This window comes from Callorhinchus milii, unplaced genomic scaffold, assembly GCF_018977255.1.
Source record: "Callorhinchus milii isolate IMCB2004 unplaced genomic scaffold, IMCB_Cmil_1.0 Scaffold3, whole genome shotgun sequence".
NCBI lineage: Eukaryota > Metazoa > Chordata > Chondrichthyes > Chimaeriformes > Callorhinchidae > Callorhinchus > Callorhinchus milii.
In genome coordinates this window covers 34,748,716-34,769,305 of record NW_024704744.1, presented here as the reverse complement: position 1 = coordinate 34,769,305, position 20,590 = coordinate 34,748,716, and the positions used below count along the sequence as shown (strand labels likewise).

The window sequence follows — 20,590 nt, the reverse complement described above, 5'->3', positions numbered from 1 at the left end:
AAGTCATTTGCACACCTGAATTCTCAGTCTATTTTAGTGATGCTCTCTTTCAGCCAGAAAAATTTCTTCCCTGCCTACAATGGCTAGACGAAGAGCAGCCAATTCTTCAAGCAGGAGCTCCAATGAGTGTTGTTTGGCTGTGGTATCAGAGAAGGAATAGTTTGTGCTGCAGGGGGATGGCAAAGACAGCAAAGGTGGGGAAAATAGAACTAAAAACAAAACTGAAAACACCAAATAAAAATAAAAAGACTTCAATTGCACAACATAATTAACCATGTTCATATTTGGGTGCAATATTTGCAATATTTGTAAACTGAATTCAATGCATTGATTGAAACTTCCTATTGCAAGTATTAAAAAGCTTTTTAATTTATGATATTCACAAAACTGGAATTACCCCCCAAAAGTGTGGACAACACAGTTAAATGTGGCTGGAAAACATCACAGATTTGATCCTATTACAGTAGAAATGAAACAATTGAACTTCCACAGTGAAAAAAAAGTGAAAATCTTTTCAATTTTTACAAAAGAATATGCAAACATCTTACTTTAAACTGAAAACTAAGGAGCCCTTCGCTCAGATTGACTGAATGCAAGTTATACTGCCTCAGCTCTCCCTGACCTGTTGCAACATGCAGAAATCAGTCTTTGAAACCAAGCACTGACCTTTTAGAGTAATTTCCTTGCTGACGTCACTGTACTCCCCAATCCCAATTGCATTTGAGGCCGCCACTCGGAACAGGAATGCTCCTTTCAGATCCTCCGCCTTCCAGGTGCAGAGCCTGGTGTTGCAGGAGCTGTTCCACACCACTTCCCATGGCTCTGATGCACTCATATTTCCCCCAGACACTTTATTTATGTCAGACTTCCTGTGGATTGATTGTCAAAACAGGAGAGATAGAAATCTTTCTGCTTCACTTTAACACGCTTTTGCACAATTAGGAAGTTGAGAGCCAAGGTCACGGCTCAGGTGATGAGAGGACTAGACCTTTCATGGATTTCTTACATTTCTCAGACACAAGTTGTTAACTCAGAGCTGAGAATCTGAAAACCTTGGAATTAAATGAGACAATACATTTTACGACAAGTGCGTGAATAAATTATGCAACATTTTTTAAAAATTGCATTGGGTAATGATACGCTCTCCTAGTTCTCTGGCTTTCATTGTTACCAGTGTGGGCAAAATGTGTTAACCTGAAATTTACTAACCATCAGCGGTCGACCTATTAGCCTTAGCCTTATACCAAAACTTCTTCACACCGCTTCACTTCAATCATGCCTTTCCAAGGTATTGGGGAAAGGGAAAAGTGGCCAAGATGTTTTTCAACTGAATTGGATTTAGATCTTTTTAAGACCATTTCTTTAAGGCACGATCATTAAGACAAAGAAGTTCACCATTTCAGGCAGAGTGCTGCTGGTGAAATGCTAAAAGTTTTACCACCAACAGCACATAATAACCAGTGTGGTGGTGTTGATAACTGGATCTGATGCGTTTGAAGCACTTTCTTTGATGAAAGCATTCTCTAGAAAGCTTCCATCATCTGATACTAATGCTCTTTAAGGAATATAAAGGCAAACAATAATGGCCATTTGTAATGCCCAAAGCTGAAGGCAACATTTTCTTTTATAGCCTCACATTTCCAGTCTCCCTATACCTGAATTTCAGCGTATACAGACCAGCATACCTTTTCCCCTATTTGGGGCATACAATAATGTGAAGTTTCTGACCTCTAGGGGCACCGGCCTCTATTCTATTATTCTCTGATATCAATTAGCAGGTAATGGTGACAGCTATTTGCTCACATGCCTCTTTATTCAATTGTGTTTAGCATTTCAAGAGAAAAATAAAACCGTACTCGACCCCAAGGCAGGTCACAACGCTCTCTTTTGTATTTTATTGAACCACAAAATCCACTGTAAAGCTTTTCTTGCTAAAATCACGTGTGCTATTCTACTTTGTTGGTTATATATCAACAGGTTACCTGACTTCCAGTATGTAGTAGGTTATGTTACTGCCATTGTCATCCCCCTTTTCCCAGCTCACACTTTTCCCATTTTCCTCAAACTGTTGCGGTGTCCCCGGCTTACCTGGAACTCCAGCTTGAAAATAAATTGTAGAAATGAGTGAAAATCATGTCTTCCACTATACTCTTACATCTCCACAGTTACACAAGAAATCTTACATTACATGTGAAATCCTAATGCAGCAACAGTGCAGCTCACCAACAAACATAAATTCAGTTGCTAAAAAAAAAGCTTATTTTCTATTGATTTAAATCCATATAGTGGAAAAAATTGGTTATATTTTAAAATTGGTTATATTTGACCAAAATTTCAGTCAAAATAGTTCATTGTTATCACTGAAAGGGGGGGTGGGGTGGGGGAGGAGAGGAAGAACTTTATCCTCAAGGCCAGTTATTAAGGCCAGATTATAAACTAGTGTCAACTTGGTTCAGTTGTAAGCACTCTTGCCTCTAGGTCAAAACATTCTGGGTTGAAATGCTGTATTGGGATTTGATATCACGGTTGAAGTCCTCCAGTTCACTAAAGTGAAGTCCTGTCTGCCTGTTTTACTTTGAATGGCCATTCACATTAGGAGCATTGATACTGCCCAATTCTCCATTGGTTGTGACTGGTCTCCTCCAGGTAAACCCATTTTCCACTGATCTCTTAAAAAGGTGAACATGAGCCCATAATTTGTTAAACCAAAGGCTAAACAAGTTTTAGGCTACTCTGGACTTCACCTTTTATTCTTTTACCCATTTCCTTCTCTCAAAAGGTGTCTTGACATGATATGCATTCTTGGGATTGCTGCTGCCAAAAGTGCTGGACAGAATTATTTTTCTGTCAGCTACTTGAAAATGAATTTCCATAGATGTTATTGCAGCTTCCTATTAAACCAGACATGTACAGCTTCCAAAGAAGGACACTGAAGGAGGTGCTAACTTAATGGGCAATCATTTTCAATGGTGAGGGACAGAGACAGAGGAAAAATCAAAGGCTACTTTACTAAAAAGCATATATTCCAGCTTATGTTTTATAAGATGTGCAGTATTGCATTAGTGTTAGGATCTTGCAGCCCATGATTTCAGCTGGTTGATTGAAACAGAAGCTGTTCTGAGCAATATAGTGCACTGAAAATCATACTCAAGATCTCTGAGCTGTTGTCCGACGCATTTCCTTTAATCACTGTACTAATCTGGACCTCTGACTAGTAAAGTTACTATGGCAACTCAGATGTACCTAATGTTTTGAAGGTATCTTGCTTTGAGACACTCTCTGCCCCCGTGTGGTAGATCACCATTACTCGTACTTGATAGACCCGAGCAGGCTGGAGCCCAGAGAGACAGCAGACAAAATCAGGCCCTTCACTGCATGAAACATTTGGTGTTTTCCAAATGGTTCTTGGCACAAACTGAAAGAGAATAGAATATCATTATAAATGATATGTTATAGTTGTTTCAACTGTGATTTGACGTTTTCAAAGAAAATTTAACAAAAATGTGTTCTTTACAGAAATGGCTATTTATTGTTGAGTGGCTGGAATGAAGTCAATGAGAGGATAGGATGGGAGAGGAAAAAGCAGGCTTGTTTCTTCACATAGTTCTCTAATTGAAGAAATGTGAAATGGGCTGGATCCGAATCTTGTGTGGGCAGAATGATTTGAGATATTTAAACAAATTAAATAGATATCTGTGGAGAATGGTCATTAAGGGTTAAGGAGAAAAAGGCAAAAAAAGGAATTAAAATATATGTCACAATCTAATAAGGTGGCAGAGCAGGCTTCATGAGCTGAATGGCTCCATGTTTCTATATTCTTATGATGGACCAAATTGCGTTTCTTCCTTCCTCATTTTCTTCTATACTTTAAAGTCCTCTTCATTTATACTGCTGGAAATCTTCACATTTTAAAACTGGTGATGAGCATCACTCCAGTACTGATTTCAAGCAAAATATTACAATAAAACAAGGATCTTCATGTGTATTATAAATCAAAATTGCAGTTATGGCACTAAAAAGGACAGAAAAAATTCAAGTCACATTATAGAGTGAAAATGGTGAGATGTTATGTGATAATCATGACCAGTGACTTATAGGAACTCCAGCACAATCTACATTCAGGATTCCCATGAGTTGTCGTGAGTGAGTGATGATGTGAGTGATGTGATTGAAGTATAGCTGAGAACCAACTTTGAACTGGATGCATTTTAAACACCACTAACCCTGTCAGGATCTGGCAAAGCTCAATCTAACTGTGCTTAAAGAAGTCACCGTTATGGAGACAGACCAACCAATTTACCACTCACTAACCTTGAGTTAGGGTGGTCAACAAATACAGTCAAATTGCATCAACTAGCATTCCAACCTCCTCCTCACCCCCCACCAAAAAAAAGTAAGCAAACACATTTGCATTTAACCCAACAAAACAATGATTTAAGCATATCTAAATAAAGACAGGAAAACAGGAACAGTAGGAGGCCATTCAGCCCATTAAGCCTATTCCACCAGTTTATTACTCATGCTGGTTTCTATTCAGTTAATGCTAAATTCTTCTGTACTATCATAAATTGTCATTAAATGAAATAATCAGTACAGTGTATAGGGGCCCCAAATGCAACATGTGATTGATAGTCCTGTAGCATATTGGTTAAAGCACTCGCCTCTCAAGCGAGTGGACCTGGGTTCAATTCCCGGGCAAGGCGAAATGTTAAGCAAGTTTACTCCACACTCCTCTGTTTACCTAGAAATAATTAGGAACCCAGTTGTTAGTCAATTGCCAGATCGCTTTTCCGGAGGTAATAATCCCTTTAAAAAATATATTTTTTAAAATTACTTGGTCACTTATTCCACGACTGTTTGTGGGATACCGTTGTATGCAATTGGCTGCCACATTTCGTCCACGAAGCATACAGTCAATTCACTTTACATTATATTCTGTGAAGCCCTTTGAGACATGTCAAAGACATGATAAGGTGCTATATCAAATGCAAGGATTATTATTATTATTGTTATTGATAATTGCACTAGTGATCAATATCAAATCGCTGAAAAATACAGTCAGTCTAGTGGATAGTTATCTGCTATGTGCACAACCCCTGATTTGGTTTGGTTTGGCCCGAAGCTTTCTACAGCCACAATTGTTGTTGTCACCCACGGAATGCAGCATTGATCGCTTCTTAGCTCTGATTAAGTTAAGCTGGTATCCAGTGACATGATACTAAAGCACTAATGCCTGGCAGGGGAAAAGTTCTTACATCTGAAACCAGCCAAGTGTGAACACAATTGTTGGCAGCATGATACTTATCACATTACATTTCCAACCGTAGACAAAGTTTGATTGATTTATTGACCATTTAATACCTCTCTAAGTTCAAATTCGAAGCGCCTTGTGCTGTTGTCACTGGGAGCTTCCCATTTTACTTGTACCGTTGTATTCTCAAGTGAGATATGGAAAGGTGCTGAGGGGCACTCAAAGGTTTTAATGTAGACTGGTTCACTAACACTGAACCAGTCATAATCTGGATGGAAAGCAAGGACCTAAAATGAAAGCAGATAGAAATTTATGCAAAGTATAAAGTTACAAAATAACTTCATGACATTCACTGAATTAAATGTGCCAGGTATTTGTAGGATATCACAACCCTTCTTTAGCAAAGTGATAGATTTCAATATTTACTCACCAGCGGAATCCTAAACCAAAAGGTGTAAATTAAAGGGGTTATTCTCCGCTTCTCATTATGTGTACCAACGTTTAGCACCAACTGAATATTACTCAGCAGTCTGCACTTTTAATGGGATAAGCATGCCAAAGGTCAGTAAATTTACAGATATTACTGTAAATTACGGCATTGCTTGCCGTTTTGGCAATGTTGTCAAAAAGCAGAGAATTATCCCCCCACATCCCACCAATGCTCACCAATTTCGATTAAAATATGTTTGAGATCAACTATTTCTTAAGAATTATGCCATGCAAATAAATATTTCATCAAACTTACCATATTAAATAGATTCAATGATACCACATTTAATTTGGACTTACCATGACACTGTAGAGAGTACCACCTTTGGCATTAGTTAGAGATAGTGCAAGCTTCCCTTCAGCGAGTTCACTTTTTGTCAGTGGAGTTGATGGGTACAGTTTATGGAAAGGCCCTTTAATCTGATAGCGCACTCTCTCAATAGGTCCATTGGGTTGAGATGGTTCAGTCCAGAGCACATCAAATACTTTGTTAGAAATGACATTCACTGTCACATTGCTGACTGCTTCTGGCACTGAAATGAAACGTAAAATAAAATGAGAGTGAGGGCATGAGATTCAATCTTGAGAGAAGACCATTCAGAGGGGACCTCATAGAGGTATATAGAATTTAACCATTTGCTTAATGGTATTGAACAAAGTAAACCCAGATCAATACTTTAGCATGAATCAAGACAAGAGGACATAGGTTTAGAGCTGTAATTTCAGGACAAATAATAATAATAATAATAATAATCCTTGCATTTGATATAACGCTTTTCACGTCGGGAGAACGTCCCAATTTCAGGACAGATACCGATTAGCCTTTCGTTATGCAGGAGGTAATTAATGATTGGAACAAGTTGCCAGGGAAGGTGATAGAGGCCAGGACACTAGACTCATTTAAAAGCAGGTTGGTCCAAGAATGGGGGAATGGCAGGGTGTGTGTCCTGGAGGAATTACTTCATATTGGTCTTCATCCAAACCAATCTTGTGAAAAACAATATTCCTCTGGAATATGTTCACCAATGGCTGGAATGTTTAGTTTTGTCGATTATAAATATTGTCAAGTTGTATGAATGATCTTTACACACTGGTCTAATTACTGTATTCCTCAAATGCAGAAATGAGCAAAATTGACATGAAAACATTACATAAAAGATTCATCCACTGAGCAAAGTTATTTCCATATTTTTCATATGATATGAAAAATGATTTGTTCTCACATTTCTGCAATTCCCGTTTTTGAATTGACCAGTAAGAGAGTCCAAACCTTCAGTATCTACCTCGCCTTGAAGAAGAATTTTGCTTCTGGTCAGTGTTTCACCTTTGATTGTTTTTTTTCTGAGATAGGAAACTTGTCACATGAAGACTCTTATAGTCTCACCAATAATAATAATAATTCTTGAATTTGATATAGCGCCTTATCATGTCTTCAGGACATTGCAAAGCGCTTCACAGAATATACTGTAAAGTGACTTAACTGTACATTTTGTGGGAGAAACACAGCAGCCAAATTGGACTCACCAATAAAAAAAGAGTCTGCCTTCAATAATTATGTGGCTTGTGCTAGAGTTGTTTATTGGCCACTATGGATTTTGATAATTTTTTCAGTGTTTGCAATTTTTCCTTTTACCCATAAACTAACTACCCTTTGTTAAAGGCCATCGATACATTAAAATGCCTCACTGCTGGATTGAATACATTTTACTACACCATAAATGATAGATGAGTATGTTGCCTTCGTTCCTCCGGGTCTGGCCTCTTCCTCGTCCCGAGTCCTCCGTTCCACCCTCGGCAGCCGTGCCATCAGCCACTACGCCCCGAGGCTCTGGAACTCCCTTACTCACTCCCTTCGCCGCGCTCCCTCCCTTCCCATTTTCAGGTTTCTGCGGAAAACCTTTCTTTTCGTCCGCGCCTTTGGTCACCTTCCTCCCCCTGGCTCGGTCCCAGGATCCATTACTGTAAAGCGCTCTGAGACGCCATCCGGCGTGGAAGGCTCTATATAAATCCAAGTTGTTGTTGTTGTTGAAAACATACCTCCATAGTCAGTCATAGCAATGACTGCATCACCCAGCTTGTGAGGAAAGCCACCATAATAGTTTGTCGCAGCTGCTTGTATTAAATACGCACTGTAGGGCTGCAATCCTTTCAAATGGATGAGTGTGTCTTGAACCTCCTTTAAATTAAACAAATTCCTTAACAATATATGGACAACAACAAAAAATTGCATTTATATAGCGCCCTTTACGAGGGGCAGCGTCCCAGAGCGCTTGTATACTTTGATATTCCAACAATAATCTCACTAATCTCATACTGTATAAATGGCTGAGGTTGAAGAAATAAAACTATCTCAGAAAACTATAATTCCATCTCATTTCATAATGTAAATTAATATTAAAAATAATGTAAATGTTTATTAATATTTATTTGATTCGCTTTATTACAGGAAGATGGCTCAAAGTGCAGTCAAATAAGGTTAGTTCAATTATAAGTTTGGAGAGAACAAAATGTACATGTCCTAACTAAATGTATATAATTTAATCACATTCAACTTAATTATTTTTAAAAGACTTACTAATTGTTAAAGAATATGTACCAACTATTTCTTGCTGATAAAATAATACTTACATATGCAATGCAGTTCAGAACACTTGAACAGTTGAATGTGTCATTGCTGCCTTGCATCTTCCTGTAGTACACCAGGAATGTGGACCTGGGAATGCTGATACCAGGACAGAGCATCTCAGTGTGACTGGGAGGTAGGTTGATTGTAACACTAGTATTAGAAACACTAACAATGCTGGGAAGTTCAGTGTATGGAGACGGAACCAGACAAGCTATATCTGTTAAAAGGAAAAGCAGAACATTCAATACTGTTTGATTGCAATTATGAATTATATTGGCGTGCACAGTAATTGTAGTATTTGTCCTCTGATCTTTTGTCCAACATGATCATTCTCAAGGTGTTCACATTGAGGTATTACTAAAGTGGCTTGCAATTTTTCATTTCATTTTTTCCTTCTCTCTTTAAACTTCAGTTTGAGTCATGCATAATTCCCTAGTTGTAAGGGCAGATCATAGATTATCCCATAGTCAATGACAGTCTTGAACAGCCACGAGGAGTCTCCAATGATGTTCATCTGAGATTTAGTAGTTTATTCCCCAAGGGAGAATACCTGACTTGTTCTCAACATATTGTGTCTATCCAGAGCCAAGATTGTGAACTTGCCATGCAGGAAATCAAATCATAAGACCGTAAGATTTAGGAGCAGGAGTAGGCCATTCGGCCCCTCGAGCCTGCCCCGCCATTTAATAAGATCATGGCTGATCTTCTAGCCTAATTCCATTTACCCACCCTATCCCCATATCCCCTAATCCCTCTATCCTTCAGAAATCTATCAACCTCAGTCTTGAATATGTTCAAGGATTAAGCATCCACAGGCTTCTGGGGTAGAGAATTCCACAAATTCACTACCCTCTGAGTGAAAAAATGTTTCCTCAACTCAGTTCGAAAAGGCTGACCCTTAATCTTGAGACTATGACCCCTAGTTTTAGATTCTCCATCCAGGAGAAAGTCTCATGGCATCTACCCGTGAGACTGTTAAGAATCTTATAGGTTTCTTATAGATTTTTATAAGATCACCTCTAATTCTTCTATATTCTAGAGAATATAGGCGTAGTTTACTCAACCTATCCTCATAGGTCAAATCCCCTCATCCCAGGAACCAAGTAGTGGACCTATGCTGCACCTCCTCTAAGACGAGTATGTTCTTTCTTAAATAAGGAAACCAAAACTGCACACAATATTCTAGATTCGGTCTCACAAAGACCTTATACAACTGCAGCAAGACTTCCCTACTCTTGTACACTAACCCTTTGGCAACGCCAACATGGCATTAACCTTCCTAGTTGCTTGCTGTACCTGCATACAAACTTTTTGTGACTGGTGAACACTAACACTACCTAGTCTCTTCCCCCTCTAAAAAATAATCTGCTTTTCTATTTTTACTACCAAGGTGAATAACTTCAAACTTCCCCACGTTATACTCCATCTGCCACCTTCTTGCCTACTCACCTAGCCTGTCTATTTCCCTTTGCATGTTTCATGTGTCATCCTCACAGCTTACTCTCCCACCTATCTTCATATCGTCTGCGAATTTAGATATATTAAGTTCTATTTCTTCATCTAAATCATTAATATAGACTGTAAATAATTGAGGTCCAAGCACTGATCCTTGTGGCACTCCACTAGTCACATCCTGCCAATCTGAGAAGGACCCGTTTATCCCTACTCTCTGTTTTCTTCCTGTTGACCACTCTAATCCATGCTTATATATTGCCTTTAATTCCATGGGCTCTAATCATATGCAACAGCCTTTTATGTGGGACATTGTCGAATGCCTTCTGGAAATCAAATTACACCACATCTAACTGGTCCGCCCCATCTCACCTGATAGTTACGTCCTCAAAAATTACTGTAAGATTTGTTAAACATGATTTCCCTTTCGTAAAGCCATGTTGACTCATGTTATGATTTTCTAAGTACCCCACAACAACATCCCTAATTAAGGACTCCAGAATTTTCCCGACCACCGATGTCAGACTAACTGGTCTATAGTTCCCCATTTTTTGTCTCCCACCCTTCTTAAATATCGGCCTTACGTTTGCGATCTTCCAATCACTGGGAACCATTCCAGAATCCAGGGAACTTTGGAAGATCAAAAACAAACATGCACGATCTCTGCAGCCACCTCTTTTAAAACTCTAGGATGCAGGCCGTCAGGTCCAGGGTAATTATTGTCTTTTCATCCTATCAATTTCTCTCGTACTATTGCTTTACTGATGTTCATTTCTTTGAATTCCTCACTAACATTAGCCTCCAGGTTCCCCTCTATTTTTGGTAAGTTTTCAGTGTCCTCTAACATGAAGGCAGAAGCAAAATATTTATTTAATGACTCTGCCATTTCTTTATCCCCATTATCATTTTTCCTGTCTCTGCCTTCAATGGACCAACATTCACTTTTGATAGTCTCTTCCTCTTTATGTACTTGTAAAACCTCTTACAATCTGTCTTTATGTTCCTAGCTAGTTTACCCTCATATTCCATTTTCTCCCTCTTAATCAGTTTCTTCGTTTTCCTTTGCTGTTCTTTGAAGCCCTCCCAATCCTCAGGTTTACTGCTCTTTTTGGCAGTATTATAGGGCTCTTCTTTTAATTTTATACTTTGCTTAACTTCTCTAGTTAGCCAAGGTTGAACCACTTTTCCCGTGGTATTTTTATTTTTCAAGTGAATATGTGATTGCTGGGAATAATGTATTATATCTTTAAACCTTTGCCAAATCATAACTGTGAACCCTAATTTAAGCATAGTTTATGATAAGCTATTATCATGAGGTCTCATGATGAACTAGTTTTACAAATATCCTGAGGAATTTAATCCCAAATCTTTGGTAACTGAAATGTACTGCAATTGTGCCAATCTATAGGTGTGGGTCAATTCAGGAAAACTGCATCATTGAAATTTCCACAGTAAAGATACACAAACTGGGTAACTAAACATTTGGTTTATTCCAATTTTAGAAAGTATGTCCATTGCCATGCACATTAAGTAACTTGCCCCTGGTGAAGAGAGTTGTCATGCAGTTGTTCTGCACAATGATACACAGAATACATTTCTAACAAAAGATTTTAAACAATACATTTTCAAACAAAAATAAATCAAGCTTTTACATTTCAGCTTTAAAGCTTTTCATTATTCTTAAGAAACCTTATAACATTCACAAGGCCATTCGCATGGTTAAAATGGGCAACATCTTATTAATCTCTAAATGCTAATTCAGTTTCTTTTGGCAACTTGATCAAGGGGGGCAATACATACCTTCATTACATCCAGGCTCGACTATGCCAACTCCCTGCTTGTCTGCCTTCCCAATGCTTCCCTCCACAAGCTGCGGATCATCTAGAAATCTGCAGCTCATGTCCACTCCCGAAACAGGCTCCGTGACCCCATCACACTCACTCTGGCTCGGTTCCACTGGCTCCCCATCCCTCAGAGGGTTAAGTTCAAAATTCTTGTCCTCACCTTCAAGGTCCTCCATGGCCTTGCCTCCTCCTATCTCTCCGACCAGCTAACCCCTTATTTGTTCACTCCCTCCGCTCAGCAGGCTCCAGCCTGCTCCATGCCCCCCACCACCATCGTTGGTCGGGCCTTAACGTCCCTGGCCCCACCCTCTGGAACTCCATCCACATTCCTTTGCTTCGCTCCCTCCCTTGCCTCGTTCAAGGCCCGCCTCAAGACCCTTCTCTTCAACCATGCCTTCGGCCACCCTCCGCCCACAATCCTCCCTGATTCTAACCACCCACCCTATCCCCGCTTGGGTCGTAACCACTGATTGTTCAGTGCCTTGGGACATCCTCCCCACGTGAAAGGCACTTTACAAATGTAATTTGCATGGAACTGGAAGACATGTATTAAGTTAGCATTTTTGGAACAGATACTTTTAGATCCCCCCCTCCAATTACATAATAGGACACCCAGCATAGTCTCTGAGTTCATTTGAAACTGAACAAAGTTAATAATGAATAGTTGAAAGGTTTCTACTGAAATAGCAGTTAAAGGTTTAATACCTGGAAAAGGCTGAAAACCAAAGCTAGATACTTGCAGTCTGACTGGATCCATTTCCGAAACACTCCACAGAATTGAACCACTTCCTTTATCTGCCTGATAAACTGTTGTTTTATCACCAGTTGAAATGCTCCAGTAGATAAACAGTTGGTCAATTGTCAAATTCTCAAGAAATATATCTGCAGCAAACAGAGAATCAAAGAATGTCATGCAGTCTATTTTCCTATTTTATAGAATTGGGGTAGAACATTTTTCTTTATGAAGTTACCGTCTGAAGGATTCTCTTTACATAATAAGAAACAACACAATGGATCCTGACCCCAGGTGAAAAATGTTAAGCTCCATAATTTTAAGCATTTATAAACACGCATTCTTCTAACCCAAGGTTATTTCCCACTAATCCACACAAAAAGCAGAATTTTTTGTTTCCAATACATTGATAATTGTTTTCAAAACTACTTCAGAGTTGTTGAATGTTCAATCTCCCTTTATTCTTCAAAGTCGCTATGACAGTAGAATACCTCAGCAATTAAGCAAACTTATATCTCATATTTTCCCTGGGACCATCAGTTCCATACAAAACACCAGCTCCACCTGCATTACAAGTTTACATTGCTAGAGTTCTTCAATCGTCAGTGAATTATCATTTAAAAAATAGGTTGATGTTGTGATAGGAGGACAGCATGGTGGGTATTCTGGAAGGATGAGATCAGGTGGGCTGAAAAGACTTCTTTATCCACACCAATCTTGTGATCTATACCAATTTTGGTGGGTGAGCCAATCCAATTCTCTAGAAGCCAGTAAGGTTTACATACCTTGGAAGTGTCACGGGAAAATAAGTTTACAGTGCCACGGTTGATACATTTACCAGGCAGCAGGAAATCAGGTCAATAAATTGACTAAACAGTCAGACTCTGTCTATAGTAAGGATATCCACGTTAGCCCATTCTATCTGTACAATAGAAAGATCTGTTGTTAGCATTAGGATAGCCTGCAATGAGTGGGCATGATAGCATCATGTGTATATTGTGGGTAAGTGCCAATGCACTAATCTCCAGATTCCTCCAGCATCCATTATATAACTGGAAATGTAGTTGTAGATTGTCATTTGGAAACTTTTACCCCATCTTAACAAAGTGGAGTAAACTTTAAGACATTCCAATGCAGTGCTGGATATGTGTGTGTGGGGGGGTTGTTGCATTATTGGAGGTGCTGTCCTTCAGATGAGGCACTAAACCGAGGTCCCGTTTGCTGCTTAGGTGGACGTTAAGAGTCCCATGGCAATGTTCGAAAGGAGAAATAGATTTCTTATGGTGTCCTCGCCAACAATCCTCCAAATAAAATTGGTGATTAGTTTCATGGCTGTTTGTTGGATATTGTTGTGTGTAATTGGGCTGTCGAGTTTGCCTACAAATAAACAATTGTTCTATTTGACAGTATATCATGTGAAGCGCTTTGAGACATCCTCCTGATTATTTATAAATGTTAACATATTTTAGCATCAGAAAATTTACCCCAATATAAAATAAAGTTTAACAGTATGACAATTTATTGAAGGCATGGTAATTCAAGTTGGTCACAAAATTCAGAAGACTGAAAGGCGTTAGGAGTGGGGCATGATTAAAAAGAAAGTACAAGTTAAAAAGGTTAATCTAAGAGAACAACAACAACAAAATTACATTTGTATCGTGCCGCCTTTCACATCGGGAGGACGCCCCAAGGCACTGGACAGACAGAGTTACAGACCCGAGCTGGGTGTCGGGATCGGGGAGGATGGAGGGCGGGGGGGGGGGGGGGAAGCAGGGAGGTCAAAAGAACGGTCGAAGAGGAGGGTCTTGAGATGGGTCTTGAAGGTAGCGAAGGAGGGAGTGAGGCGGAGAGACTGGCTGATGGAGTTCCAGAGGGTGGGGCAGAATGGCTGTAGGCCCACCCACCAATAGTAGGTCGATCGAGCGAGGCGGGGCACATGAAGCAGGCCAGAGTCCACTGAGCAGAGGGATCGAGCAGGATGGTACAGGTTTAGGAGGTCGCAGAGGTAGGGAGGAGCAAGGCCATGGAGGGCTTTGAAGGTGAGGACCAGGATCTTGAACTGTATCATCTGTGTGATGGGAAGCCAGTGGAGTCGGGCGAGGATGGGGGTGATAGGGACACGGAGCCTAGTACGGGAGAGGACATGGGCTGCAGAGTTCTGGCTGATCTGTAGCCTATGGAGGGAGGAGTTGGGGAGGTTGACTAGCAATGAGTTTGCATAGTCAAGCCTCGATGTAATGAAACCATGTTTGAGGGTTTCGGCGGCCTGCGGTGTGAGACAATGACGGAGATGTTGCGGAGGCGGGGGAAGGCAGAGCGGGTCATGATGTGGGGTAGAAAGCATACTTGAGGGTCAAACAGGATGCCAATGATCCGGACTGGATTAGCAAGGTGGAGTGTGCAACCATGGATGGTGATGCTGTAGTTCCTAAGGTGAGGAGGCACTGACGGGAGCCAGTCAGGAGAGCCTCAGTCTTGTTGACATTCAGCTGAAGAAAATTAGCTCTCATCCAGGACTTGATGTCCTGGATGAGCTATAATAATGTTATCATACCCTTCTTACCTGACCACACAGGAACTCTGATCACTCTGTTACATTGACAGCCGTCTCGGTCTGACAGCCAGATCTCGTTTGACTTTGTGGTGAAATATATCTTCATTAGCTGAATGCTCGAGGAGTCAATGGCCATTTTACCAGATAAATGATTCCTGATGGCAGAGCAGTTGCACCTGTTGTTCTCTATTGACCCCTGTGGCTGATCTTCTTGATCTCCAAAAACACTGAATGAAGTTCCATTAACTAAATCGTGACATAGCAACCTGGTGCCAGCAGAGGAGTTCTGTATCCAATATAATCGGCTGAAACAAACCAAAAGTATTTATTTACATAGAGGGTAATTAATAACTGGAATAGGTTATTGGGTATGGTGGTTGAAGCTAAGATGCTGGACGCATTTAAGACTCATTTAACATTTAATAGTTTGATAACAATGATGGAAGGATGGTAGAGTGGGTATTCTGGAAGGATAAGATCTCTAGTGATTTTGTGACAAGTATATCTGGCCATTGGAATTTTCACAAAAGATAACAGGAGTCTCCACTACAAATAAAGTACTTGTTTTTCAGCCACCATGCGATGTAGAATTCCTACTTAATGCATTAATTGAAGTACCTTAGCAATGGATATGCAGCAAGTGATGAAATTAATGTATGATGGGAAGCTGCTGTTAAGTTAACCACCTCTAAGAATTTGATTTTTGCATCCAGGTCAACAATGAAAACTTGAGACACATTCCTGGCATTGCTTGAAGCGATGTACAGACGCCTGCCGATCCAATCCATGGTGATGTCTGCAGGATCATAAAGACGTTCATCTTTCAGAAGCTAAAACAAAATTAGAACCAGAGTAAATATTACCATCCTCATGGTGGAAATGTTTAAAAAGGTTTTGAGCGGAAGGTAGATCTTCCCCATTTGGGAGGGAAAGGTTGCTCACTGGTTTCCAGCAAGATTTCTCTTTATACCAAGCAGAAATATATCAATTTAAAAATTGCTTATCCTAGAATGGATAAGAAGATAGAAATATAATTGAAGTGGATTTACTATAGGTTGCATTAATTTACAATTACACTTTACATTTATATAGTACTTTTCACGTTGGGAGGATGTCTCAAAGCACTTCTCACAGCTAGCTGGGCAATCAGGCATTGTCTCTCGTTGTGCAGGACATCTTCTCAACTCAGTGAAAAGTAACTGGGGTCTTGCCATTTATGACTATGGGGAATATTTTAAGTGGTTACTTTAGGTCTGGTGCTGACAGAAACTTTTCTATATCTAATGGAAGCATCTGCTCAGTAGGCTTCATTACATAAATCTAATGAATTAGTTGCCAGGTTGAATGGTGCAGTCTAAGGTATAAATACTATTCTCTAATAGCTACAACCGTGTTTTTAGATTGACTAACGTTTAAATTATATGTAGGAGGTGATGAGTAGTATACGAGTCACATATTTGAATTTCAGTATTCACTGAGTGAATGGATTTTTTCGCCAGTTATATTACCAATTACCATTTGGGAAAACAATCCATCATTTACTGTGACAAACATGATACGAGTTAAAAATATCAAATTTAAGATATTTTATTAATTTTCTCTTTCTGTATGCATTAGAGGTACACAGTTTTAACAGACCATTATAGTAATTTACTGTAGTACTAGATGAATATTATTGTAATTCCCAGAAACAAACCATACACAACAGGCACGATTATTATGTGAAACAAAGTACCTCAATCTTTGAGCCATCTTCTGTTTTCATTGACAATAGCGTGTCATTCCTTATGTAATATATCATCTCATCAAGAGTGTGAAAGCTCAGTGCTGTCACATGTCCACCACTTATAATCACTTCTTCTGTAACATTATTGTCGACATCTATGAGCTTAATCTTATCACTGCATGCAATCAAAATCCGTGGAACAGGTTTCAGTACTATATGAGCATGGGAAAAGAGATTGATGAAAAATAGATTTTTATTCTTTACAGTTGGTCTTGAGTAACAGTAAATTGCTCTACATTGCTGTCAAAGTATACAACATATGCAGTACAAGGCCATAGCTTTGTGCATGTACAAGTGTCAGACAATAATAGTTGTACCTGAGTATACTATTGCATTATCCCACCGTATTGATGTCTGGTGATCTGTTGGCCTAACTATTATAAGTTGGTGAGTTTCCTCAGTTAGGTAGCTTTGTGTGTTTTTCTCCAGCAAGAACTGTGTAGGGAGGATGATGCAGATGTACCAAACAATAACTAACACTAGGCCAGCAATAAGCAGCGAATTTCTCTGTCTTGCTGAGTAATAATTTATTTTCAGATTGGGCTACTTTCCATAGTAATGGAGCGCGGTACACCTACCTTTTGCTATTTCAGTGGGAAAAAAAACTCTAGCTGTAGTTAGTGAAAAGCTTAAGTGTTTATTTGTACTTGAATCCAGAGGGAAATCACTCACAGGAAGGAATGTGTTGGGTCTGCTTCAGTTGTGTGCTGGATACTTTGTAAAAAAGGCTATGCAGGGCACATTTTCCAGTAGGACTGGATCCTGGGGTAGGATTGTGCGCTCTTCACCACAGCTTCTCCAGCAATCTACTGAGACTCTGGAGCTGGATTTTTGAAAATGTAAAAGGGGTGTGAATTTCAGAAGGTTCATCTCAATGTAGCCAATGTTTGTTTTTGCTTTATTGCAGGTTAAGGCTACGGGGTGAAAATTGCAAATAATTGATAGCTTATTTATCACTGACATTAATTATTCATATTATAGAAACTCAACCCATATATAATCTAACCTATTTATGTAATGAAATTATATGTAACACCTAAAATATATTATAATTAGAATAATAATCCTCGCCTTATCAAGTCTTTGAGATGTCTCAAAACACTTCACAGAAAATATTTTAAAGTGTATATCATGTATAGGTCAATTGCCTACCTGAAGTATTGGCTTCTACTATTACAGAGAATGATCCAGGGCCAACAGAAGTAAAAGCTTGAACCTAGAAACCATAAAGAGAAAGAATAATATCTACATACGATTTAGAACAATATTAGAACAATACTACAGTCAATGCACATACTCCTGTTGAAATACCACTTCTACTGATGGGAGCCATTATACTTTAGTAATAGTCTCCAAATAATCATTCTTCATGTGTGACCCCAGATGGTGAGCATCAGCAGGCAATTGTACTATGGAAAGAATCACAGCTTTAACAGCTTGGTTTATTATTTATTTTTGACAATACAAATTAAAGTCTGCTCTGTTATTTTGTACTAAAAGTTGCTTTCACTGAGTTGACTCAGTAAAATCCCATTATATTGAGGACAAACTCCATATTACAAGAAGGGAGTTTCTCCCAGTGGGCCATTAATCTCCCAGATAGAATTGGTCATTCACTTCATGGTTGTTTGTGGGACATTATGTGCACAAATTGGCTGCTGTAGTCACCTACAAATACATAGTGACTACAGTTTACATTAAAATCATGTGAAGCTCTGAGTTATGTCAATGATGTGATAAGGTGCTGTTTGAAATCCAGGGATTATTATTGCAAATATTTATCCTGATCGCCCCAGAATTCCTGTGGTAATCATTGCAAAGGTTTATGCCTGAATAATATTGAACCAGTCATTGCATCTTTAATTGTGAAACTTAACTGAATTTTATAAACTGGTGCAAATCAGGCATACCAGTTTGAATTTTGCAGAACTATCACTGAGAAAGTGAATTATTGCATTTTATGCATTGTATACATACCCGGAAAGCATAAATAAGATGAGTAGTCAACTTGAATTTATATGATGCCATAGTTGGTTTGACATCAACTTGGTTCCAAACTTTAAAAGACTTGTTCATGTTATTTAATAAAGTATACTGCACTCTGTATTTTGTGATAATTCCATTTTTCCTCCTGGGAATATTCCATCGGAACTCAACATCAGATTGGTTGGTGAACCGCAAAGTGTCACTGTTGCTTACAAATATTCTCAGATTCTCAGGTGGCGAAGGAACTATATGAAATGGAATAAACAGTAAGTTAGAGATAAAATGTTGCTCTTTGTTCAGCAGCTGGATAGACAAAATGCTGTGTGTACCAAATCACCTGGACCAGGAAAATCCCAGATTTTGGAAGCAGCTGTGCTCAATTGACTGATCGTATGACAAAATCATGTGTAGTCTTGATACAGTCAATAGAAAGAATGACTTTCACTGGTTGGTGAGTTAGTGCGTAGAAGGCATCAATTTAAGATAGCCAGTAAATGAGCAAATACGGAGATACGGAGAACTTTTTTCATATACAAAGTAGATGGTATATGGAATACCCTGCCTGGAATGGTGGTTGAGGCAGAATCCATATTAGCTTTCAAAAGGAACTAGATAGATGCACAAAAAGGAGTCAACTGCAGGGGTGTGGGGAAAAGGCAGGAATGGCCTTTTTTTGTGCTATAAATTTCTATGGTTCTATAGGATCAAACATGAAAAATGGCTATTTGGGTGAGGAATTGGAACAAGGTGAACATATATGGAATCATAACATGAGGCAAAATTTTTGATTAATGACCCAGACCGCATACTGACCCCGACCAAACTCCATACCCATATCTCACTAGTTCTGGCCAGGCTCCACTGGCTCCCCATCACCAAACGTATCGGCTTCAAGATCCTTACACTGGTTTTCAAATCCATTCAGTCTCTGGCATCTCCCTACCTCTCCGACCTGCTTACTCCCCAATCCACCACCCAGGGCCTTCGCTCGACTGGCACCAGCCTCCTGCTCGTCCCTCGCATCCTCCGCCCCACCATCAGAGGTTGCGCTTTCAGCCACTATGCCCCAAAACTCTGGAACACTCTCCTTCAATCCCTCCGCCTTGCTCCCTCTCTCCCCTTTTTCAAGACCCGCCTGAAAACTTTCCTCTTCGACCATGCTTACAGCCACCATCAAATTGCTTTGAAATTGAGTTCAATAACCTGTCCAGTGTCTAGTCATTTGAAACACAGTATTCCATGCTGTAAATGAACTATGTGTGAAAGAAAATTCAAATCTCTGCCTAAATTATTTTAGTAATAATGCTGAATTTTTGCTACCCACTTACCAAACAGTGAAAATAATCTTTCATTCCTACTTTTTAAAAACAGTACATGAGTTCCCCTCCTAACGTAGTCCACAAAATCAACCCCAATTGTTGAGGTTATCCTCATAACCATAACTCCTCATCCCTGATATTTTCCCCATTAAGTTACGTTGTAACCTTTCCATGGGTCTGATATCCTTTCTATAATTGTGTGACCAGAAGTATATAAAATACCTCTGTTGCAACTTTACCAATGAATTGTAGAAATGAAACATCAACTGTTTCCTTTTGTGTTCAATGCCTTGATAAATAAACCAAACAACCCATTTTATTGTTTTTATGTGACTAATTTCTGATAGGTCTGAACCTATAGGAAAGATTTTCCAAACTTCCAGTAATAATGGGCACTAAGAGAGGCCAGAGTAAACCTACACACAGAAAATGAAAATGCAAAACATTGATACATTAAGTGGTGCTTTTTGTAGGTTGGGATAAATGTTGTAACAGAGTACTGGGGATTATACCATGCATCTAAACTGGGCTAACCTTGATGCAGGATGGC

At 39.3% G+C, this 20,590-nt stretch overlaps 1 protein-coding gene across 1 annotated transcript in view; it reads right to left on the bottom strand.

Annotated features, from left to right (window-relative positions):
* Nucleotides 1-20,590, bottom strand: part of LOC103182610 (proto-oncogene tyrosine-protein kinase ROS) — a 73,556-nt gene that overhangs the window by 39,105 nt on the left and 13,861 nt on the right. The window contains exons 12-23 of the mRNA XM_042332826.1: nt 18,713-18,966; nt 17,888-17,951; nt 16,685-16,887; nt 15,568-15,779; nt 14,959-15,254; nt 8,369-8,583; nt 7,778-7,916; nt 6,041-6,273; nt 5,362-5,538; nt 3,244-3,415; nt 1,983-2,100; nt 667-869 (exon numbers count right to left, since the gene is read on the bottom strand). Of these exons, the coding sequence (XP_042188760.1) occupies nt 667-869; nt 1,983-2,100; nt 3,244-3,415; nt 5,362-5,538; nt 6,041-6,273; nt 7,778-7,916; nt 8,369-8,583; nt 14,959-15,254; nt 15,568-15,779; nt 16,685-16,887; nt 17,888-17,951; nt 18,713-18,966 (2,286 nt within the window). The remainder of the gene's footprint in view (nt 1-666; nt 870-1,982; nt 2,101-3,243; nt 3,416-5,361; nt 5,539-6,040; nt 6,274-7,777; nt 7,917-8,368; nt 8,584-14,958; nt 15,255-15,567; nt 15,780-16,684; nt 16,888-17,887; nt 17,952-18,712; nt 18,967-20,590) is intronic.